At 33.1% G+C, this 25,526-nt stretch overlaps 1 protein-coding gene across 50 annotated transcripts in view; it reads left to right on the top strand.

Moving 5' to 3' along the window:
• Positions 1-25,526, top strand: part of RIMS2 (regulating synaptic membrane exocytosis 2) — a 617,675-nt gene that overhangs the window by 350,296 nt on the left and 241,853 nt on the right. For 33 of the 50 annotated variants that reach the window (XM_085021919.1, XM_085021921.1, XM_085021928.1 and 30 more), the window contains one exon: positions 1,716-1,869. In XM_085021919.1, coding sequence (XP_084878045.1) covers positions 1,716-1,869 — 154 coding nt within the window. Of the gene's footprint in view, positions 1-1,715; positions 1,870-12,296; positions 12,324-25,526 lie in introns of all 50 variants that reach the window. The other 17 variants (XM_085021923.1, XM_085021931.1, XM_085021934.1 and 14 more) reach the window with 1 other exon arrangement.

Raw genomic sequence — 25,526 nt, 5'->3', positions numbered from 1 at the left:
GCTGAGACTATGTCAACCTGAGTATTTTGTTTATATGACGTGGTAAAATTTTATGTTTTGAATACCTGAAAAGGTAAATGTAACAGGATGAATTTAGCCACTTGAAGACAAATCTTATTGATGCCTTTATAGTATGTGTGTATCATTTTAGTTTACTGAACCAATTATACCACTAGTAATTCATTTATTCAGGGTTTTTTTTTCAGCCCTGTCCTGTATCCATAATGTGCTAGGGACTGAGGCTTCAAAGATGGCTAAGGTATATTACTTTCTTCAAGGAATTTATAATCCACTGGGATACATACAAATGAATGAACAATTATAACATAGCATGGCAGATGTTCTTTCAGGGAAAGTGCAATGGGAGTACATAATTGCTGTGCAAGGGAAAGGGAAGTGGTCCAGGGAAGGCTCCACAGAGAAAGTAGAATTTAGCAAAGTCAAGGGGATTAAAGTTCCTGCAGAGGAAATGACAAGATACTAGAGTTGCAGAGGTCTTGGATAGCCGAATTGAAATTGGAAAGGAGGAGTTCCCATCATGGCTCAGTGGTTAACGAATACAACTAGGAATCATGAGGTTGCAGGTTCAGTCCCTGGTCTTGCTCAGTGGGTTAAGGATCCAGGGTTGCTGTGAGCTGTGGTATAGGGTGCAGATGCTGCTTGGATCCCGTGTTGCTGTGGCTCTGGTGTAGGCTGGCAGCTGAGGCTCTGATTAGACCCCTAGCCTGGGAACCTCCATGTGCCATGGGTGCAGCCCTAGAAATGGCAAAAAAAAAAAAAAAAAAAAAAAAGAAAGAAAGAAAGAAAAGAAATTGGAAAGGAAAGCAGTAAGAAAGAAATGGGACTTGAGGGTTAAAGTGACACCAGATGATGTCCCTTAATATACAATACTAAGAGTTCAGATTTTATCCTGTGGCTAATGGGAACAAATGACAGATTTTAAAGAGAATGGTGTGATTGCATTTGTACTTGAGAAAAACATATCCAGCTATAATGTGGAGAAAGAATTGGAGGAGGACAGATGAAAGGCCCTTCTCCTGCTATGAATATACTGAGGGAACTGCTTTTAGTCTTTTTCAGTGTGGTTGGCTTCCTTAAATTAAATGGTAATATCATGGGGGAAAATGACAATCCATGGAAATATCAAACTGAATGTTATTAACTAAGGAATCAAAGAGTATTAAACCAGTTGGGAAGAAGGATAGCATAGTTGCTAGGAGCAGAGACTGGCTCCAGCTGTCTGTTTCTGCATTCCTGATTCTACCACTTCCTGTGTTTGGTCCTTAAGCAAGTTATTTAATATATTTGTGCTTTAGTTTCCTCTTCAATCAAGTGGGAATGATAGTAGCATACAACTCAGTATTGGAGTGAGGATTAAATATGTGTGTGTGTATATATCTTTGTGTGTGTGTAAACATTTGGAACATAGTGCCTATACATTTGAAAATGACTAGGAAAAATTTAGGAAGAATGAAGAGTATCTTAATCGTTTTGCTTTTTTAACCTCTCATAGATAAATAGTGATTTATCATTATATATCAGTTCTCATATACGTAAGCACACACACTGTCATGATTTGCACATGACTTGAAAAACAATAAAAGAACCATCCATTTCTATGGGTTACTATAATAATTATCATTATTATAATAAAAACATTTAAAATAATTTATTTATGACTATTTATAACAATTCTTTGTCTCTTGGCTTTGTAGATTTTAATTGAATTAGAAACAGCATTATTAGATGATGAGCCACACTGGTACAAACTTCAGACCCATGATGTTTCTTCATTGCCACTTCCCCACCCTTCTCCATATATGCCACGACGACAGCTCCATGGAGAGAGTCCAACACGGAGACTGCAAAGTAAGTTTTCAGTAAAGTTTATCATGCTTTTATTGAGTCGTCTTGAATGATACATATGACAGAATTTGAAGATAACACTATGAGTATTAACAGGTATCTATTAGTATTTAATAACTTTTATTGAAGCTTTTAAATTGTTTGATACACTAAACCGTATATGTGTAGTAGTCACTCTTTCACAGGTTTAGCAACATTTTTGTCAAGTAATGGAGAACTGATTGACTTACCATTGGCTAAGTATATATTAGTTATTAGGGACAGGTTCAAGTTAGGGTGTTAATAAGTAAGTGTATTATTTAAAATTTTTTTGATGACAGGAACCTCTTTTAGGGTTTTTCTTCATGGAAAGGTAAGCATTGCATTTATTTATAAGTGTGTCTGAATTGTCAAAGATCATGATGATTAACGTTTGATGGAACGTATGTATATGAACAGTTAATCATCAAAAATTTATAGCAACCCTTTATTTATTCCCTATATCCGCATAATAAGATGTTTTGGTAGTTCAGTATCTGAGATTTATGAATAGCATTCTGACACTATAAGCTTATTTTGGTTCTTTGCATTGTTCTAAGGTAGATTCTAATCTAGTTTGTGGTTCTCTTTACTAAGGTTTTAATTCTAGACAAAGTTCAAAATATTGGTCCAAACCTATAATATATTGGGATTTAAATTCCAGTTTCTGTGTCTTTTACATCAGGAAGTTGCTGCAATCCCTTTGCAGCCCTTATTAGCCTCTCAGTTGTGGCTCTCTGCTGAGTTTCTTCTTGTTTTTCTCTCCACAGTTTACAGTTCAGGCAATGATTTGAGGAACCACTGAGTGTAAATTTTGAGTCTCTTCATTCTCTGGCTCCCTCCTTTCTAGGATATCCCCCAGCATTCTAGCTGCTCTCATAACTCTGAATTCTGACCTCTGGCCTCTCAGCCTTGTAAGACAGAGGCTTTTTGCTGAGCTGTAACTCCTCTGGGGTGTCCCAAATTGGAAAAACCCTGAGGGGAAAAATGGTTAATTAGGTGCTTTTCTTATTTCAAGTGTCGTATTACCAATTTCTGCCTGAATTTGTTTGTTCTCAGGTGTCTTTACACTTTTTTTAACTAAAACATTTTTCTAGAATTTAGAATTATTGCTGGCAGGAGAGTAGTCTGGTATAAGCTACTCTGTCATTCTCAGAGGCAGAACTCTACTTTTTTTTTTTTTTTTTTCTTTTTATAGCCACACCCACAGCATATGAAAGTTCCTAGGCCAGGGATTGAATCTGAGCTTCAGCTGCAACCCTGGATGCAGCTACATATAATCTTATCTCTAAAATATTCATACATGTGTGGGTATTCTATTTATATGAAGTTTAAAATAAGCAAAAATGTTCTATGGTATTTGAATTCAGCATAGCTATTACTTTGATGGGGGAATAATTACTGGAAGAGAGCAAGAGAGAAGCTGGAAGGATGCTGGTGATGCTTTATCTCTTGATGTGGGTGATAGTTACATGGGGTAGTTATTTCACCAAAATTTACCCATGCGTATTTTTGTGATTTACACACATTTCTGTATGAACTCCGTACTGTAGTAAAAAGTTTACTTGAAAATGTAGAGTTTGGAGTTCCCACCATGGCATAGTGGGTTAAGGATCTGACTGCAGTGGCTGGGGTGGCTCTGGAGGCGCAGGTTTGAGCCCTGGTCCGGTGCTGAGTGCTAAAGGATCTTGTGTTGCTTATCTTGAGTTTAAGGTCCAATTTAAACTTCTTATGAATTTTGACATCGTGTTGTCTATTAGCAACCTTCTGTGATTTTTCTAATGTATAAGTACTTAGCTAAAATCAGTAGCTTTGAGAATTAAATTGTCTAATTTTAAAAAAGCTGCAGTTGATTTATAGTTTGCTTTCAGATTTTGGCTATTCATAGGAGTGCTTATATAAACATTTTTATACATGGCCTTTTGGTAATTATATGTGTTCATTTTTGCTGTGGATATACCTAGTAATAGAATAGATAGGTAATAGGCTATCCGTATATTCATTTGTGGTTGACATTGTTAAAGTTTCCCCAAACTGTTCAAACTTATACTTCCTACAGCAGTGAATGAAGGTTTGAGTTTCCCTGTATCCTCACTTTATATTTAGTACTTTTCTTCTTCTCACCTGCCCATTCAAGTGGCTGTGCAGTATTACCTCACTATGGCTTTAATTTACATTTATGTAATAACCTTTTCTTAGGTTAATTGACTGTTTAGATATCCTCTTTTATGAAGAGCCTAATCAGATTTCTTGACTCTTTTTGAGTCTTTCTTTTTAAAATTGATTTATGAGTGTTTTCTATAAAATATAGATTTGAATTTTTTATAGGTTATATGTATTGCAAGTGTGTTCTATACTATGACTTGCCTTTCCTACTCTTTAATGGGATCTTTTTTTTTTTTCTTTTTTTTGTCTTTTTGCCTTTTCGAGGGCCGCTTCCCGTGGCATATGGAGGCTCCCAGGCCAGGGGTCGAATCAGAGCCATAGCCACCGGCCTACACCAGAGCCACAGCAACACGGGATCCGAGCCGTGTCTGCAACCCGCACCACAGCTCACGGCAATGCCGGATCCTTAACCCACTGAGCAAGGTCAGGGATCAAACCCGCCACCTCATGGTTCCTAGTCGGATTCGTTTGCGCCACGACGGGAACTCCAAATGGGATCTTTTGATCAACAAAAGTTTTAAATATTAATGTATTTTAGTTTTTTTTTTTTTCAGTTTCCGATCTTTTTGGCATAATCTACATAAAAGATCTTTTCTTCTTTGAGATCATAATGATACATTCCTATGTTTTCTTGTAGAATAGTGCTTTAATCTTCTCATTATAGTTCATCTGTAATTAATTTTTTTATAGTGTGTATGTAGGGATCAAAACTCAGTCTTAATCCTACAAATGTCTACTTGGTCCAGCATATTTATTTGGAATGCCATGTAAATGTGGTTATGTTTCTAACTCTATTCATTTCAATTAACCAACTTGCCTATTCTTGTGCCAATACCAAACAGTCCAAATTACTGTATCTGTATAATAAACTCTAATATCTGGTAGTATAATTAACCCAGCTTGTTTTCATCTTCCAGATTATTGTTACTATTTTTAACCTTTCGCACTGACAAATAGATTGAATATCAAATGATCTTTTCCACAAATAGTCTTCAGGGATTTTGATGCAAATTACATTGATCAGTTTGGGGATAACTAAAATCTCTTATGGGGTAGGAAGAATTCCACTGCATGAATCTGGTATATCTCTAAATGATATTTTAATAGATTTCAATGTAGAAGTTTTGTTTACTAGATCTGTAACTAAAGGAGTTCCTGTCTTGGCTCAGTGGCAATGAACCCAACTGGTATCCATGAGGACACAGGTTTGATCCCTGGCCCTGCTTAGTGGGTTAAGTATCTAGCATTGCCATGAGCTGTGGCGTAGATCATAAACACGGCTCAGATCTGCCATTGCTGTGGTTGTGCTGTAGGCCACCACGTCCAATTTGACTCCTAGCCTGGGAACATCCATATATTGCAGGCGTGGCTCTTAAAAAAAACATAAAAAGGAAGAAAGAAAAGATCTGTAACTAAGAATTTGATTTAAATTGATGCTGGTATACAGAAGTAAAATTTATTATTGTTATTAAATGAATCTAATAACTATTCCATATATTATTTTGGATTTTGGTTTAACAATATATATCATTTGTGAGTAATGACAAGTTTTTGTCTTTCTTTCAAAGCATTATATCTTGCTTTTTTTTTAACTTAATGCTTTCTATAAGTCGTATAATAAAATACTGAGTGGAAGTGAAGTTATTGAGTAGAAGTTGGCATCCATGTTTGATTCCCTTTTTTTGGGAAAAGCTTTAAATATTTCCCTGTTATATTTGATGTTTCCTGTAAGGCTTTTTTATTACTCTATTAGATTCAGGAAGATATATTTTATTCCCAGTTTGATGAAAAATTTTAATCATGAATGGATGTTGAGTTGTGTTCATTTTTTTTCTCTGCACATGGACATACCGTATGATATTTCTCTTTTATCCTGGTAATGTGGTAAATTGTATTGGTTTTACATGTTAAAGTTATCTTGCCTTACTGTGGTAAACTCAGCTATCTCATGATGCATTATCATTTATATCTCATGCTCCTTACCTGAGCATGTTTAGAAGTATTCACTCTCTATGTCACCAGGGTTGGCAATTTGTGTGTACATTTTGAATTATAATTCAATTCTCTACTACATGTAGAGCTATTTAGAATTATTTGCCTTATTGAATCTACTTTGTTAATTTGGCTTTTTCATGGAAATTGAACATTTCTCCTAATTTTTAAAAAATTTATTTGCATTAAATTGTTCATAATGACATAATCTATTCAATGTCTATTGAATATGTAGTGATGTTCTCATTTCCTTTATCCTTCTTTTTTCTTGTTCAGACTTGCTAATGATCTCTCAGTTTTACTAGTATTTCAAACATTTAGCTTTTTGTTTTGTTTACTTTCTAAGCTGTATGTTTGCTTTTCTTTTCCATTAATTTTTCTTCTTATTATTTTTTCTCTCTTTTACTTCCTTTAAGTTTAATTTGTTTGTTTTTCCTCATTTCTTCAGAAGGATGCATAGATAATTTTAATGTGGTGTGTTAATGTTATTATACACTGATTTACCTGTGGATTATTTAGGAGTATATTGGTAAATTTCCAAAGTCTAGGGATTTTCTAAGTTTTTTAATATTGATATCTAGCTTAATTATCTGCTTGTCAGAGTATATACTTTGAATAATTTGGAATTTTTAAAAGTAGTTAGTTTCATGGTGCCGCATGTAATCAATTTTGGTAAGTGTTCTTGGGAAGAATGTGTTGTCATATTTTGGAACATGTTCTACATATGTCAAGTTTATCAGGTTTATTAACTTCATTGATCAAATTTTCTCATTTCCTTTATGTTGGCAATTTCTGTTTTTTCTTGTTTTTAATCCAATTATTCCCTTAGTTATTGAGAGTGGTGTGTTAAAATCTCCATGTGTGTTTGTGGGTTTTTCTCCTTTTAATTTTGTCACTGTTAGCTCTATATATTTTGAAGTTATGTTATTAGCTACATACAAATCTAAAGTTGTCATGTTTTTCCTAGTAGACTGATAATTTTATCGTTACCTAGTGTCCCTCTTTATCTAGGAATAATTTTTCCTTAAGAGTAGTTTTGTTTGATGTTATTACTGCTGCAGCTGCTTTTTTTTTTTTTTTTTTTTTTTTTTGGTTAATGTTAATGATTTTTGTATGGTGTATCTTTCTCAATCATTTTATTTTCCACCACTCTGTGTTCCTATATTTAACATTTGTCTTTTGAAAACAATGTGAAATTGCTCTTCTTAAATCCATTTTGATAAGATTTATCTTTGAGATAATTTACATTTACACTTAATATAATTTCTTATAAATTTTGCTTAATATTTTATATATCATTTATTTGGAGTTTGTCTCTTTTCTCTCCTTTTTTTGCTTTCTTTTGAAATCTACGTTATTTTAATTACATCAACAAATATTTAGTCACCGTTATGTTTGTGGTGCTCCATATTGTGATTGATCCAATGATGCATTACATTTAGGTAGCAAACAAAATTCTTATTCACAAACTTACATGTAAAATATATTTTTAAAAATTATGTTTAATTTGACTCTTAGCACCTATGTTCCTACTCAGATATCTTTCATTGTTCCTTCTCTGTACCTATTCCCAGCTGTCAACGTATGTTCTAGAAAACCCTGAAAAAAGGACAACATTCAGAAAAGACCCACTAATTTTTATTCCTTATTAAGCTTCACTGATATGTTCTAGTGTGCAGTGGTTACTTGATTCCAGGTCTGTGCATAGCAATTTTTACTAATACTGGTTGCTGTGGTGAGTAGCCTCTAGCCTTCCCCACTGCATCATGGAGCTACTATCCTGGAATCCTATAATAATATCACTGGGCTGGAGCCTATTATTTACAAGGCTCTTTAGCCATACCATTGTCGCCTTAACTGATTCTGACAAATCTTATCCTTTAGCAGGGCTCGTTTTCTTTCTAGCCATCTACACTGTTCTTTTTTTTCCTCTTCTTAAGCCTAATCTCATTAATAAGACTAGAGCATGGAAAGTAAAGTGTCTCCATCTCACTTAGCTTTTAATCCTGAAATATAAATCTCACTAATGCAAAGAAACTTAAGTCTGTAATAAAACATAATTTATATGTTCTAGTATATGGTCATGCCATACTTAATTTTTGACTTTGTATAATTTAAAAATCATTTGTAGGAAGGAGAGTTGTAAAAATTAAAATTGTGAGCTTTTTTGGAGTGCTGTAGTAATTTAGAAATAATGAGAGAATAGTACAAACTGTCATGAGCATTTTAGCTAGGCCTAAAAAGAATAAACAGGATTTCAGTAAATGGAGGTGAGAGAAGTAAATAGTAGGTTTGGAAGGATAAAGGCATGAAATGTAAAAAGTATGATGAGATATTGCAGAAAGCATTGTGCGCTGGGCTAAGGATTAGAAGACTTAATTTTCAAATAGAATCTGAGAGTAGAAGTCTGAAAGAAATGGCACAGTAACATCTTAACATGAGTTATTATCTCTCCCTGATGTGCTGAGGATGAAAAAAAAAATGTACTTTGAGGAGAGGGGTTTTCCTTCATTATACCATACAAATGTCTATCATGCTTATGAATGAAAACTCATGCATTTTGGAATTGGAGAAAGTTAAATGTAAATATTAGACAAAGCAGCAAACTACAGTGAAAAAAGTTTAGAGGAAAAGTGACTTCCCTCTATTTTGTCTATTATTAAAATACCTTAAATAAAAATGAAAGCTTTAATCAGTATCTTGAAAAAATTTGACACCTAAGCTTTTTTCCCTATTTGAAAACTTTTGATAATCATGATTTTTAAAAATAATGAACACAAATTTTAATGTAAAAAAAAGCAAATGATCTATATCCTTGACAGAAAACACACATATTCACTCTCTGAGATCATTTAAAAATATTAGGTACTTTACAATATTTGTGGAGAAAAAGCTACAATTTGAAAACTTCAGTGTCTTTAATTCTATATTGATTATAGTGATGCATTCTTAAGAAATAGTATAATAGTTTTTTAAGAAATGATATAATCCTTTGACTGTTAATCTTAAACTCATTAAAATGTCTTCTAAATTCTGGCAGTGAAAACCTATACTGATGAATTAAACCTTACACTTCTTGGTAGTTGTACTGATTATTTCATTTTATGTTCCCTTCTTCCCAGGGGCATATATATTGGACCAGTAGTGATAAAAAGGAAAATCATATGAGAATGCCTCTGAGTTTAAAACTGACAAAGTAGTATAAGTGACTAAAAAACCATTTTGGGGGGGTCAGCTTAACAACAGAGTACTTTACAGAAAATCCTCAAATAATACCTTTGAAATAGAAAAGTTAAATATGCCACTAAACCAGTTAAATATATCACTAAACCATAAAGACCAGATCATTCAAGATATAAGAAGGATTTGAAATTGTATTTTTATCCTAGAGTTCTTGAGAAAAAAGGCATTATATATATTATATAATTATACATAAATCAACGTGGAGGATACTCTCAGTTTTACTGAGAACTGTTGTTTCATATGGAAACCCTGTTCCCAAGAATGAAGTTTTATAATTCAGAGTTACCATTGAAGAAAACCAACAACAGAATGAAGTGAAATAGGGAGAATACTACAAAAATATTTTCTTTACTAAATATATATCCATTCTAAACTCTGGGGTTTGTATATGTTAACAGGAATTGCATGTGTGTGTAAATCAGTATGATTATGAAAATCATTCTACATATTTAATAAAAAGAATTTGACATGATGCAAAGATATCTACAAAGAATTTGAAAACTACTGAAAGTTTTCATTGTATCGGCATGTAAAACACTTTTTCAATATATATATTTACTTAGATTTACAGTTATGTTCAATTTTTTAAGGGAATATTATGTAACAGTTAATTTCTATTATAATTTAAATCTATATACATCATAGCAATTAAATGTATCATAGTAAATGTTACTATATAGCATCATAGTAACTTTTTTTATTTATTAACTGTATAACATACCACTGTTACACTTTTTCCTACAATTATTTTGCTTCGTACCTTGTGATTACATCTTTATATGACAGTTTTCCTTTATCAATTATTTACATGTGTGATCTGTTGATTGTACAGGTTTTATTTTTTTTTTTTGCTATTTCTTAGGCCACTCCCGCGACATATGGAGGTTCCCAGGCTAGGGGCTGAATCGGAGCTGCAGCCACCGGCCTACGCCAGAGCCAAAGCAACGCGGGATCCAAGCCGCATCTGCGACCTACACCACAGCTCACAGCAACGCCGGATCGTTAACCCACTGAGCCACTGAGCAAGGGCGGGGATCGAACCCGCAACCTCATGGTTTCTAGTCGGATTCGTCAACCACTGCGCCACGACAGGAACTCCTGTACAGGTTTTAAAATATTACTTTACCTTCTGCTTTTTTCTTGTTTAGAAAAATTGCTGTAGCTTATCTCTTATTTTCATTGTGTTTATTTTCGTGATAATTAAATTCTTCATTATTATTACTCTCAGTTTTCTTTTACTTTGTGATATAGTAAGAGTTTTTAACGCCTTGAAGCATCTTAAGTCTTTTTACTTTCAGTTTACCTTAGTAACTTCCTCTAGGGTCATTACTTCCCATTACATTTTAATTTCAGTGTGGTCAGCAATTCTTTTCCAGGGATATGCTGGAGACAGAACAAAATGTGTATACATCTGTTCCCTTTGCATAAAGTGACTTTGGTAACTTGAAATTGGCTCTGTGGAAGTATTTATTTTATGGAAATAGGCAAATGTTGCAAACCAAGGCTCTTATTCCCCTCAGATAGATAACTGTTAAACCATTACTAGCACAGCACTGCCTTGCACCATATACCAAAATTAATTTCAGAATTAACAAAATTTAAATGTAAAAAGTTAGAATGTTAAAGCATTGTAAAAAAAAATATAAATGAGTATTTAACAAAGCTCTATGGAGAAGTAATGGAAAGAAACTCAGAGCAGATCATCAATAGATTTTAAAAACTTATTACAAATATATTCAATCTATTTTATGTTTTTATTCTTTTTAAAAATTCAGTCTATTTTAAATGAAAATGTTGTAAGTTTGAAACCTGATAATTAGAGTAAGTGTTGCTGAAATGAATTAGAATTTGTACTGATTTTTAAAAAAATCCTAGTTTAATCTAGTTGGTTCAGTTTATTGTTAATTTATGGGAATATGGCCTTAATAAAATGTTAAACACTTAAATTATTTAATTCAACTATTTTTCTACTTTCCACAATTTTACACATACGTCCTTATGAAATTTCTACATAGTGGCCAGAACAAAGTTCTTTTTTCCCTCAAAGCACTCTATGTAATTCCAGCAATGTGTGAATTACCAATTACCAATCATGTAAAATAATACCAAATGTACTACTTCTCTATTTGTTAAGTAAGGTTCAGAATCAAGTCATTCAAATTTAAATTTTTTTAAATGAACATTAGATTTATATTTAAAACATTTAGATTTTTTACCTTTTTGCTAATAGCTTAGATGTATCAAGATAAATATTTACTTTTTTCAGGTATTATGGCCTCCCCCTTTTCCCTACTGCAGTATTTTGTGGCATGATAGTTCATACATTCCTTTAAATTTCTAGTGTATATTCAGGTGATAATCTCCTTATCTTTCAATTAATTAGAAGAATTGAGTTAATTTGTATTCTGCTAACTTGTGATGATTTCTACATTTATAGTTTTCATTGAGTGAGAATATCAAAATAACTTGTCCTTTATAAATTTTCAAAGTTTTTTTCTTCCAAAAAGATAATCAATTTTAAAATATGCTTTTTCCAAAATCAGGAATTCCAATATGAATAATGCTTTTCTAAGATCCCTTCAGTTTCAGTTCATTAGTTTATTCTTGCATTCCAAATTTCTATGTGTAACAATTATCTCTTATATTACATAGTATGTTATATGGCCACATGGTATAAAATAGAAATAATAACCATTAGGATACAGGGCAGGCCTATTATTAATTTTTTATTTTGTGTACCTTCTCTTACTAATATGTGCTTCTCTCTTAGCCTGTAATTATTTGATTTAATCAAAGTTTCTACAAACATATTTATAACTTGAGCTTTTACTAATTTAGTTACAATGCATTTTCCTTTGTTATTTTATTCTGAACTAGTATGTCCTTTTAAATTTTTAAATGAAAATGTTAAACTACAGTCTGTAATGTAAAGCAGAAATTAGATTTTAATGTCCCTTTAGCATATAAAGATTTTAAAATATATTTTTGACATTTTAACATTTTTTTTCCAGATAAAGCCTTATGTTCATATAATTCAGGTAAATTTTAGCATGCACAGTGTTTAATGCATGTATTCATATGCTCAGTTTAATTGGTTTGTTGTTTTGTGCTTTGTCTGGCTATTCTGCATATGTTAAATTCCTAAACAAAATGTCACTAACTTCCTTTTCCTATTTGTAGAACTTTTCCAGTATCTTCATTTTATAATTTTGGTATTAAAAATCATTTGTTGACGTTCCCGTTGTGGCTCAGTGGGTTAAGAACCTGACTAGTATACATGAGGATGTGGGTTCAATCCCTGGCCTCACTCCATGGGCTAAGGATCCAGCGTTCCCATGAGCTGTGGTGTAGGTCACAGTTGCAGCTCAGATCCACCATTGCGGTGGCTGTAGCATAGGCCGACAACTGCAGCCCCAATTTGACCCCTAGCCTGGGAACTTCCATATGCCACAAATGCAGCCCTTAAAAAAAAAAAAATTCTTGAAATATAGTGATCAATGATTTCAGTGCCTCTAATCTTGTCTCATTTAATATATTATTTCATCAGTGAACTATGTTTCAGTATACATTGTGTTATGTATGTTATGTGCACCATTTCTGAACTTTTGAATTTATATGAATGTAATTTTCACTTGAGGGACAGTGTTAAAAATTCTCAGTATGTCGCATTAAAACATAATTAAAACTGCACTATTTGCTATAGTTTCCATCATTTTAGCCATTTTGTCATGTCTTTCAAGGAAACTGAATAGATTTAGTTTTATTACTTCAATGTATTATGACCTTTAAGTTCACACATGCACAGAGTAGTATATGTCAATATACTTCAACTGATGTTTTTAAACTGATGATTGGAACTTCCCTTGTTTTTAGCAGTTTTAGTAAGGTAAATATTTTAAAATAATTTAGTCTAATGAACTTTTATATTTTAAAAAATTATCTTCTTGAATAATATTAAGAAGAGATTATTTTAAAACCCCAGGAATAGCACACTGAAGTTGAGGAAAGCTACCACTTACAACTAAAATTGAATAAAAGGGACTGGACTTTCCTCACCTCGTCTAACAACAATACAAATGGAGAAATGCCTGAATAACATTGAATAATATTGGGTAACTGGCAACTAAGGGCAGTAATTACTAAGAGAAGGGAAACAAATGAGTTGAACCCTAAAATTCCCCTTACCTACCAATCTTAAAGAGAGTTTCCTGCACACAGCATGGGGGGAGATACCCAGTGCAACCTATGCACTCTCTGAGTTACAGGGAAATAAAGTTCAATTGAGGGAGACCAAGACTAGAGTCAACAGGACAGACTACTAGAAAGGAGAGGACTGTGCAGAGAGAGAACACAAAGATCCACAGAGAGTCATCGCAAGTGTTCAGCTAAATATTGATCATGAATGAATGGAGGAATATACCCAACGGTGGTGAAAGAACCACCTGAAAGGATTAGAGGTAATGGTGTCTGAGAATAGTGTCTTTTTTTTCTTTTTTTTTCAGTGAGTCAGGAAACATCAAGTTTATGGGACATTGTGTTGAGTATGCAGAAATTTCTGAACTCGGTAGTGGAGAATAACTCTAGACTGAACATTGTATCACACTAAAAATTTTAAAGCAAGAAGTGAAAAGACCAAAGCATTTCTAAATATGACAACTCCATGCAGAAGAAAGCTTAAGAAAACTTATGGGAATAGGAAAATATCCAACATATTGCAGTGTAACATTCACAATGGCTGGCCTCTAACTAAAAATTGCCATGTATGCAGAAAAGAAAAAAAAGACCCTTTAAAAAGGTTGTGAATTAATCAAAACTAAACAAGAATTAGTATAGATATTATAATTAGTAGATATAGATACTAGACAGTTATAGAAATGTATTCCTTATGTTCAGAATATAAGGAGAGACATGGAAGATATAAATGGAACCAATATAAACATCTTGAAATGAAAAACTATGACATCTGAAATGAGAATATACTAAATGGCATTGATGACAAACATTCATCAATGTTTTAATAACATTACATTACATTACATTAAAACAATGTTTTAATAACATTAGTGAACATGAAGATACAACAATGGAAATTATGCAAAGTGAAGCATAAATAGAAAAGAGAAGTTGAAAAAATAACAGAGCATCTGTGGACTGTGGACAACTGGAAGCTGCCTAATACACACATAATTTAAGTCCCTGTAGGCAAGGAGAAGGGAAAGGAGAAAAATATTTGAAGACATAATGGCTGAAAATTGTCCAAATTTGATGAAAACCATAAAACCACATATCTAGGAAGCTCACTGAACTCCAAGCACAAGAAACATTAAATAATATACCAAAGCATATTAAATTATTTAAAACCAATAACAAGTGGAAGATCTTATAGCATCCAGAGAAAACAAACTCATTACATAACTAAATAAAGGTAAAGATAACTGCTAATTTTTCATTGGGAAGAGTGCAGGTACTCAAAAATATTATCAATCTAGAATTTATACCCATTCGTATTTCTTTCAAAATGAAGGCAAAATACTTTTTCAAACAAAAAACGACTAAAAGGTCTCATCACTACAAAACATGTATTATAACAAATGTTAAAGGATGTCCTTCAAGCAGAAGAATAATGATATCAAGTAGAGATATAGAATATAGGTGTGTAAAAGAATGAGGAATACCCAAAATAGTAACTTCATGGGTAAATATATAAGATTTTTTCATATTATTTAAATACCTTTAAATGTAATTGACTTTTAAAGTGAATATCAATATTGTATAGGGTTTGTAATATATGTTAAAGTGAAATATATGACAACAGCAGCACAAAGGTTAGGAGAAGAAAAACAAAAGCATATAACTAGTGTTTTTATACTAAACTATATAATAAGTAGTATTTGAATTGAAAGAAGATTGTAACAAGTTAAATATGTACAGTTAAGCCCTCAAACCACAAAACAAAGGGTTATAGCTAATAACAGAAAAGAGAAAATGGAACCATAACAATACTTATTTTATCCAAAAGAAAACAGAGAAAGAGTAAAAATGGAATAAAGAACAGATAGAACAAATAGAAAATAAATAGCGAGTTGATGAAAACTAAAACCAAAATGAAACAAAACTAAGAAGGAATTGACTATGGTGCTTTGAAAATCTCAGCAAAACTGACCAAGAGAAAAGACAAATTATTGAAATGCATTGGAAATCACTACCAGTTTAACTGAAATTAAAAAGATTACTATAGGAATACTTTGAGGAATCACATAGGAATATAATGAACATCTTTATGCTGTGAAATTAAACAGTGTAGATGAAATAGGCAAATTTCTAGAGAGTCAAAAGTTACAGAAACTGATCCAAAATATCTGAATAAACTTGTAGCATGTAAAGACACTGAACCAATAATGAATATCTTCCCCCATACACAAAAAAGCCTCAGCTTTGTAGCTTCACCAATGATGAATTCAGTGAATTTTGTGGTATGTAGAAAAAGAAATTCCAATCCTTCTAAAATTCCTTGAGCGTAAAACAGAAGGAAATATTCTCCAGTGAGTTCCATAAGGCTAATATTATCCTAATACCACAGCTAGAAAAACATATCACGAGACAACTACAGATAAATATCTGAGTATAAACATAGAAATCCTCAATAAAAGATTAGTAAATAAAATCTAGCAATATGTAAAAAATCATACATTGTAACCAAGAAGGATTTATTCCAGTAATGTAAAGTTGGCTTACTAAAAATCAATTCAACATATCAATAGAAAAAAAGGACAAAACCCATGTAATCATATGAAGAGATAAAAAAGCTATGACAGAGTCCAACATCCATTCTCAATAAAAGCTCTCAGCAAAGTTGGAAAAGGGGGGAACTTCCTCAGTCTGATAAAGACAACCTACAAAGTTGCTGGCACAATTTTTAATTGTAAAAGACTGAATTCCTTTCCCTTAACTGGGAACTAGGCAAGGGTGTCTGTTCTTACCACTTTAGTTCAGCAGTGCACTGGAGACTCTAAGGTAGTCAGGCAAGAAAAATAAATAAAAGGCATTCAGAATGGAACAGAAGAAGTGAAACTTTTTATTCACTGATGACATGATTCTGTATGTAGAAAATTGTAAAGAATTCACAGAAAACTACCAAAACTAATAAACAATATCATCAAAGTCCCAAGATACTTGAGCAATATACAAAATCAATTGTATTTTATGTACTAGTATTATATATACTAATATTTTGAAAAGGAAATTTAAAATATTTTCATTGAAAATAGAAAAAATTTAAAATACTTGTGATTAAATTTTAAAAACAAGTGCAAAAGTGCATAGTAAGGAAATCACCAAAAAATTGCTGAAAATATTAATGGACAGTTTACATAAATTGAGAGATATTTCACATTTATGGATTGGAAGACTCAATATTAAAATGTAAATTCTCCCCCAGATTCATCTACAGTTCAATATAATCCATATCAAAATCTAAGCAGGATTTTTTACTGAAATTAAAAGCTAATCTTAAAATTTATATAGAAATGCATAGGATTCAAAAGAGCCAAAAAAGTCTGGCACTTCCTGATTTTAAAACTATAGTTAAGTAATTGTAATATTACAGAGCTGGCATAATGATAAACCTAGAAATAAAGGGAACCTAATTCAGAATTTTGAAGTAAGAGTAAGCCCTTATATTCATGGTGACTTGATTTTCAGCAGAGGTAACAAGGCAATCCAGTGGAAAAAGAATCATCTTTTTAACTAATAGTTTAGGAACAATTGAATATCCACATGTTAAAAAGATTATCTTATACCTACACCATGCACAAAAAAATTAACTTAAAAATGGATCATAGACCTAACTATGAGCTAAGAATATAAAACTCTTAGATAAAAAACATAGAAGAGAATCTATATTACCTTGGGTTATGAAATTTATTTTTTACACCAAAAGCACAATCAATAGAAGAATGAAGAAATAAATTGGACTTCATAAAAATATTAAATGTTTGGTTTCAAAACATCATTAAGAAAGTAAAAAGATAAGCCACTAACTGGGAGAAAATGTTTTCAAATTATATGTTTGACAAAGGTCTTGTGCCCACAATATATAAAGAACTCTTAAAATTCAATATCAGAAGATAAATAATACAGTCAAAATGTAGGCAAAAAATTTGAATTGTGATTTCACGGTTGAGGATGTATGGATGACAAATAAGCACATGGAAGGATGCTTAAAATCATTATTTGTGAAATGGAAATTATAACCATATTATTAGTTCATATACACTAGAATCAATATAATAAAAATGGATAATAACAAATTTTGGCAAGGATATTGAGAAGCTGGAACCCTAATATATTTACTGCTGGAAATGTGGAATGATATAGTTCTTTGGAAAACAGTTTGGTGGTTTGTTAAAAAATTAAAAATATACTTACCATATGACCTAGCAGTTCACTGACAAGGAGGTGAAATGAAAATGATTATCCATTCAAAGACTTGTGCATGAATGTACAGCATAATGTTCAAAAAGTGGAACGTGGTATCCATACAATCGATTACTATAAATAATAGGGAACAGAGTACCAATACATACAACTTCATGGTTGAACTTAAAAATATGCTAAACAAAGATGCCAGATACAAAAGGGTATATATAGTTTTAAAAATGAACTTCTGTCCACATTTCACACCATTCAAAAGTTAACTCAAAATAGATCAATGTAGGAGTTCCCATCGTGGCGCAGTGGTTAACGAATCCGACTGGGAACCATGAGGTTGCTGGTTCGGTCCCTGCCCTTGCTCAGTGGGTTAATGATCCGGCGTTGCCATGAGCTGTGGTGTAGGTTGCAGATGCGGCTCAGATCCCACGTTGTTGTGGCTCTGGCGTAGGCCAGTGGCTACAGCTCTGATTGGACCCCTAGCCTGGGAACCTCCATATGCCGTGGGAGCGGCCCAAAGAAATAGCAAAAAGACAAAAAAATAAATAAATAAATAAATAAAAATAGAAAATAAAAATACCAAAAAAAAAATAGATCAATGTAAACCTTACAATTATAAAACTCCTACGAGAAAACTTTGTCACCCTTGGTTAGGCAGAAAATTCTTAGGGCATCAAAATTGTGTTCCATTTAATTGGACTTCCTCAAAATGAAAATCTTTTTTTTCTTTAAAGTACGCTATTAATGATAATGAAAAGCCAGGCCATAGGCTGGGTGAAATATTTGCAAATTATATATCTGGTAAAAAATTGATATCCAAAATATACAGAGAACTGTCAAAACTCATCCATAGGAAAAACAACCAATAAAATGTGGACATAAGATATGAAAGATCATTAAAGAAGATATATGGATGGAAAATAAATATATGAAAACATGTTCAACATTAGTCTTTAGGGAAATGTAAATGAAATACCATTAGACACTTTTTAGAATTGCTAAAATGGAGAATTCGCATACGTTGCTTGTGGAAATGTAAAATGTTATAATGTCTTTGGAAAATATTTTGGCAATTTCTAAAAAAAGTTATACATCTACCATATAACCCAGCCATTTCGCTCCTAGGTGTTTACCAAAGTGAAAGTGTGTATCTTTACAACAGCTTGTACACGAATATTTATTTCAAACAACCAAATGACCCAAACAACCCAAATGACCCTCAACTAGGGAATGGAAAAATAATCTGTTGTATAGACAAAAAATGGAATATTACTCACCAATAAAAGAGAATGAACTGTTGATACACACTAATAACATGAATGAAACTCAGAATAATTATACTGAGTGAAAGAAGAGAATCAAAAGGACTATATACTATATTATTCCTTTTATATATAATTCTAAGAATTATGTATAATGTGAAGTAATGCATGAAATATAAAACTAACGCAAGGAAAAAATAATTAAATAGATAAAATTCTGACATTAGGAACAGATTTGGCACAAATAGTGGAGTAAAAGAGGAGATAATTTCATTTAAAGTTGATATTATAAGTTCAATTAAGTTAATGGAATTCCATCTATAAGTATACACCAGTAACTTGGAAAATATGGACACATTATGGACAAATTCCTAGAAAAATACTATTTGTTTAAACTGGGTAAGAAATAAAATTGGAACATTCCTATAACCACAAATATTAGTAATATGTTGAAAGCTAAAGTAAAACTTTTTTAAAGAATAAAACCCTAGATTGGGTCATTTTTTTACAGGTGATTTATACTAAACTTTAACAAGTTATCTAAATCTAATAAAACACTGGCATATAACATACATAAAGGAAGAATATTTCCAAGCTCACCTACAGTAAACATAACTTTTATACCAAGTTTACAAAATCACTCAAGAAAGGAAATTTATTTCCTTTTCTTATTTCCATTTCACTCCTATATTTAGGAAGTTTGCTTTTTTTTTTTTTTTTTTTTTTTTTTTGTCTTTTTTGTCTCTTTGCCTTTTCTAGGGCCGCTTCCCGTGGCATATGGAGGTTCCGAGGCTAGGAGTCTAATCGGAGCTATAGCCACCACCCTACGCCAGAGCCACAACAATGCAGGATCCAAGCCACGTCTGCGACCCACACCACAGCTCACGGCAATGCCGGATCCTTAACCCACTGAGCAAGGCCAGGGATTGAACCCACAACCTCATGGTTCCTAGTCGGATTCGTTAACCATTGTGCCACGACGGGAACTCCAGGAAGTGTTTTTTTATACTAAAAAAGCTTTTAAAAATAACAAATCATTTCTAAAAGTTTTATAAAAATCTTTTATTGTGATAACAAACATTTACATATTAGCGAAGAAAAACTATGTTCATTTTCAATAATGAATAAAGATAGAATTCAACATAAATTTGTAATCATATCTGTTAGCAAATTATTGGTTAGAAAAAAACTTCTTCAACTTGATAGAATGTCTGTTAAATATCTACAGGAAATCTCTTTATTAATGGCCAGTGATGGAATTATTGTTTATAAAGCCCACACAAGAGAATGATTGTAATGGAGGTCTTAGTTCAATAAGACAAGAATTTAGAATTCAAAGGAGTTAAAAATTCAAATGAAGAAATAAAATTATCATTATTTATAGGTGATATGATTATATACCTCAAACTTTGAAAAAAATCTAAAGACAAAATATGGTTTATCAAGAGGGCAGTATGTACAGTATGTAGGCTTCATATATTAAAATCAGTTGCATTTCTATATGCAAGTATCAAACAGAATAAATACATTTTAAAAGATGTAATCTGCAGTTGTCACAGAGAATATCCAACACGGAGAATAAATCTAATAAAAGTTGTATAAAACTAGCATAGGAAAAGTTTAAAACCGTTATTAAAAAATGAAAGAACATTTAAATAAATGGATGTATGCCATAGCTGACTGATTGGAAGACTCAACATTGTAGTCAATTTCCCCATTTGATTTGTAGATTCAGTTCAATTCCAGTCTTATCAGGTATCTTTATGGAAAGTGTATAGCATCTACAGAGACAAGAATAGCTAGAGTGCTTCTTATGAGGATAGGGAGGAGGTAATTCTTTGACGAGATCTCAGCATTTAGTGTATTTAACACAGTGTGCAACTGGCAGGAGAATAAATCGGTAGAATAGGTAGAGATCCTAAAGCAGAATTTTATATATAATAAAACTGTCTTGTGTGAGGATCTGAAGTAACATGTCAGACCAATAGCGGGAAAAAGTCAATTTAATTAAAGAGCTGAAAGAAATTATCCATAAAGAATAAAAAATAGATCAAATTAAATTCTCTCTCTTGCAACATGTAAAAAAAAAATACTGTAGATAGTTTAAGAATTAAATATTATACGTTAAAGTTTAACCAGAAAGCTGAAGCACTAATAGAGGTATGGAGTAAGAAATTTATTATAAAGATTAAACTTTATAAAATTATAGGATAAAGTGGGACTTTTTTGTAAAGTTTGTAAAAGTATGATTAGACAATCTGAGGAAAGTCACTTGGCAAAGACCACAGACGGGACCTAGTGAAAAGTCTGGAGCTGTTCAACCAGCAGTGGCTCTGAGGTCACTATAGGTCATGGATCAGGTTGGGAAGGTACAATGCATGAAAAATAGGAAAATCAAGGAAAACGAGAACGCATGAGGGCAAACTCGAACCTGTGCCTGTCTCTTATTCCCTTTAAACCCTAATTCTGTGGGTGACTGACAGAAGAAGCTGATGTCCTTGTGTGCATCTACCCATGTGCTTGGCACAGGTCTGGAGGAAGGTTTAGGAGGAGAACCAGCAGGAGCTGGAGGAGCATCTAAAATCCTAGATTTGGTTATATCACACCAATTTTAAAAACCAGAAAGATTTGGAAGGGGAAATTTAAAAAAACAATCATAGTAAAAATCTCCTAATAATTTGAACTACACAGTTAACCATCTTGAATTAATAGAACATACTCTCAACAGATAGAGAACATAAATGCTTTTCATCTACAAATGAAAATTTTGCTACTAATTTTAAGTAGTACATTCATATGGTATAAAGATAAGTGTATATAGTGAAGAAAATCTTTCATCGCTCTCTTTTTTTTTTTTCCCCCACTTTTTAGGGCCATACCCACGGCATATGGAGGTTCCCAGGCAAGGGGTCTAATTGGAGCTACAGCTGCCAGCCTACGCCACAGCCCCAGCAACACCAGATCCAAGCCGTGTCTGTGACCTACACCACAGCTCACAGCAATGCCGGATCCTTAACCCATTGAGCAAGGCCGGGGATCGAACCCACAACCTCATGGTTCCTAGTCGGATTTGTTTCCGCTGTGCCACGATGGAAACTCCCCAATTTTTTAAATATTAGTTCTCCTTCCTTGAATGAACCACTGTCAGCATTTTCTATTTTCTTGCAGAGATATATACTGTGCATACACAAACACATGCATATAAATAACTTTCTAACTTTCTGTACACTCTGCTTTTTATTTTTAATCTCTATTCTTTCAGTAGTTACTATTGAAATTATAATATATATTCTTAACAAAGTAATATTAACATCTCTGCCTTTTACCCCCAAACTATATAAAAACATAAAAATCTGATTTACAACCTCACCTCTACCATTTAATATATTTCTGCCAGAATTTTACCTCGGTTTCCAAATTAGTAGTTGTTATAATTATTGTCATTTTGTTCATAAAGAGTTTGTTTATACTTATCTGAATTTTTACACCTCTCTTTACTCTCCCCCCCCCCCATGCCTTTCTTCTGGGGTAAATTTCTCCATTTTGAAATACACATTTTTAAAAGTTCTTTCAGTGAAGAATCAGAAACAGGCTTTGATCTTCCGAGTATATTTTTATTTCTTCATTCCTAAAAGCTTAGCTAGACATAAATTCTAGAATAACTTTTGGAGTTCCTGTTTTGTGGCACAGTGGTTAACAAATTGGACTAGGAAACATGAGGTGGCGGGTTTGATCTCTGGCCTTGCTCAATGGGTTAAGGATCCGGCATTGCGGTGAGCTGTGGTGTAGGTCGCAGACACGGCTCGGATCCTGCATTGCTGTGACTCTGGTGTAGGGCGGCGACTACAGCTCCAATTTGACCCCTAGCCTGGGAACCTACATATGCTGCAGGAGCGGCTCTAGAAAAGGCAAAAAGACCAAAAAAAAAAAAAAAAAAAAAAAAAAAAGGCATAGAATAACTTTCGTTTTCTTTTAGCACACTGAGAATGTTATTCTAATAACTTATGGTTTCCAAATTTGCAAAAAAGTCTCTCCATTTATTTAAATTTTCTTTAATTTTTAACAGTTGTTAAAATTATGTCTCCCCAAACATATATGTGGACATCCTAACCAGTACCTCCAGATGTGAACTTAGGTGGAAATAGATTCTTTACTGAGGTAATCAAGTTTTTATTTCTGAGGTCATAACTGTAGATCCAAATCCTATGGTTGCTGACCATATAAAAGGGAAATTTAGAAATGGAGATAGACATACACAGAGGCCATACAATCTTTAAGAAATTTAATGGAGAAGACGACTGAATGACTGGAATAACACACCTACAAGTGAAAGAGTGCCAAAGGTAGCGGGCAAATACCAGGAGCCAGAGACAAAGAAGAGTTCTTCCATAGGGACATCAGAATGAGCATGGCACTGCTGACACTCTCATTTTGGACTTTTGCTCTCCAGTACTGTGGCACAATAAATTTCTGTTGTTTTAAGCTGCTCAGTGCACTTTGTTACAACTGCACTTTGTTAAACAGCAGTCACAGGAAACTAATACAGTGGTGGCTTATGGTTTGGGGCATATATGTGTTGCACATTTTTTTGTTAAATGCATTCCTAAGCATTTCATGTGTTTGGATGTTATTATAAATGATTGTGGTTTTGAAAAAAATTTTCTAATTGTTCATTGTTATCCTCTAGAAATATATTTTTTGTTGACTATAAGAACCTTGCTGAGTTGAGTGGTTAGTCTTAAGTTTTTTATAGCTTCCTTAAGATTTTTTAATTTATTTGTTTATGTTATATCTTGCTTTATAATCTGTATGCCTTTCATTTATTTTCCTTGCTGTGTTTTGCTGTCATGCAAGTACAGTGTTAAATAGAAGGGGTTGAAATGGATATTAGTGGGGAATGCAGTCTATATTTCATAATTGTGCTATAAAAGCCTCAGATTCAGTTGGGTCTAAAGCATTGAGACATGGATTTGGAAGGAAAATAGTGAGTTCATGCAGTGTTCAAAAAGATAGGTGTCGTCTATCAAAAACTACCAAAAAGAGGAGTTCCCGTTGTGGCTCAGCAGTGAAAAACCCTACTAGTATCCCTGAAGACATAGATTCAATCCCTAGCCTCTCTCAGTGGGTTAATTTACGGATCTGGTGTTGCCGTGAGCTGTGATGTAGGTCACAGATGCAGCTCAGATCCAGCATTGCTATGGCTATGGCATAGGCCAGCAGCTGCAGCTCCAATTTGACCCCTAGCCTGGGAACTTACATATGCTGCACCTGTGGCCCTAAAAAGACAAACAAAACAAAACAAAACAACAACAAAAAACACCAAAATGAGAAAAACAAGATTGTAGTTCCTGGAAAAACAACTCTCCTTCTCTCAAGAGGGCAGGGATTAAAACAAACAAAAGAAAAAAAGGTGCATGGGGGTGTTTCTAAGAGGTAGTTGCAAATATTGGCAGTCATTCCTAGAATGTTATAACTGCACGTTAAATGTTTTAATTGAATTTTTAACATTGCACACCTTACACAATATGAGCTTCAGTGTTTTATAAATCTTACAAGGAAGGATTTATTTTCTGATAACAGAGTTTAATCTATTTTATGACTAATATGTAGTAGAAGTAGACAGACATATCAAGTCCTCTTTTGAAATAGCAACACTGTCTTCATTTATCATTGAATATTTTCTGATACCAAGGAAGGGGAAAATGCTTTAATAAAGGATTCTCTTGTGTAAGGTGTGCTTATTCCTGAGTCACATATAGGAGAAAAGATGTATTAAAAAAACAAGTTATAGGGAGTTCCCCTTGTAGCTCAGTGCTAACGAACCCAACAAGATCCATGAGGATGCCGGTTTGATCCCTGGACTGCTCAGTAAGGATCTGGCATTGCTGTGACCTGCCCTGTAGGTCGAAGATGTGGCTTGGATCTCGTGTTGCTGTGGCTGTGGCATAGGCTAGCAGCTGCAGCTCCAATTCGACCCCTACCCTGGGAACTTCCACATGCCAAAGATATGGCCCTAAAAAGCAAAAAAAAAAAAAAAAAAAAAATTTAAGGAGTTCCTCTCGTAGCTCAGTGGACTGACTAGGAACATGAGGTTGTGGGTTTGATCCCTGGCCTTGCTCAGTGGGTTAAGGATGTGGCATTGCGGTGAGCTGTGGTGTGGGCCACAGATGTGGCTTGGATCTGGAGTTGCCGTAGCTCTGGCATAGGCCAGAGGCCACAGCTCCGATTAGACCCCTAGCCTGGGAACCTCCATATACTGTGAGTGTGGCCCTAAAAAGAAAAAAAAAAAAAGTTATAACGTTTATTTATATATGTTCTATATTTCATACTTATTGTGAAGACTTAATCTGCTTTAGCCATCAAAGCTCTTCTGAATTCAATTTAAATGCTATTTTTGCCATAGTGTGATTAACAATTTAAAGTTTTGTTGTGATTATTTCTCTCAGGCTTTGTCTTAGAAAACATAACATTTCACAATGTAAATGTGTTTGTAGATAATTCCTCATAACTTAGAGCAGCAGAGAAACAGCTAAGGTAATAGTAAAAGAA

The sequence above is a fragment of the Sus scrofa genome, chromosome 4 (assembly GCF_054392235.1).
Source record: "Sus scrofa isolate SSC_HxYL_T2T_F1_AM1 chromosome 4, Sscrofa_HxYL_maternal_Yorkshire_Landrace_v2.0, whole genome shotgun sequence".
Taxonomy (NCBI): Eukaryota; Metazoa; Chordata; class Mammalia; order Artiodactyla; family Suidae; genus Sus; species Sus scrofa.
Note: the sequence above shows the minus strand (reverse complement) of the source record. Positions and strands in the feature narration are given on the sequence as shown.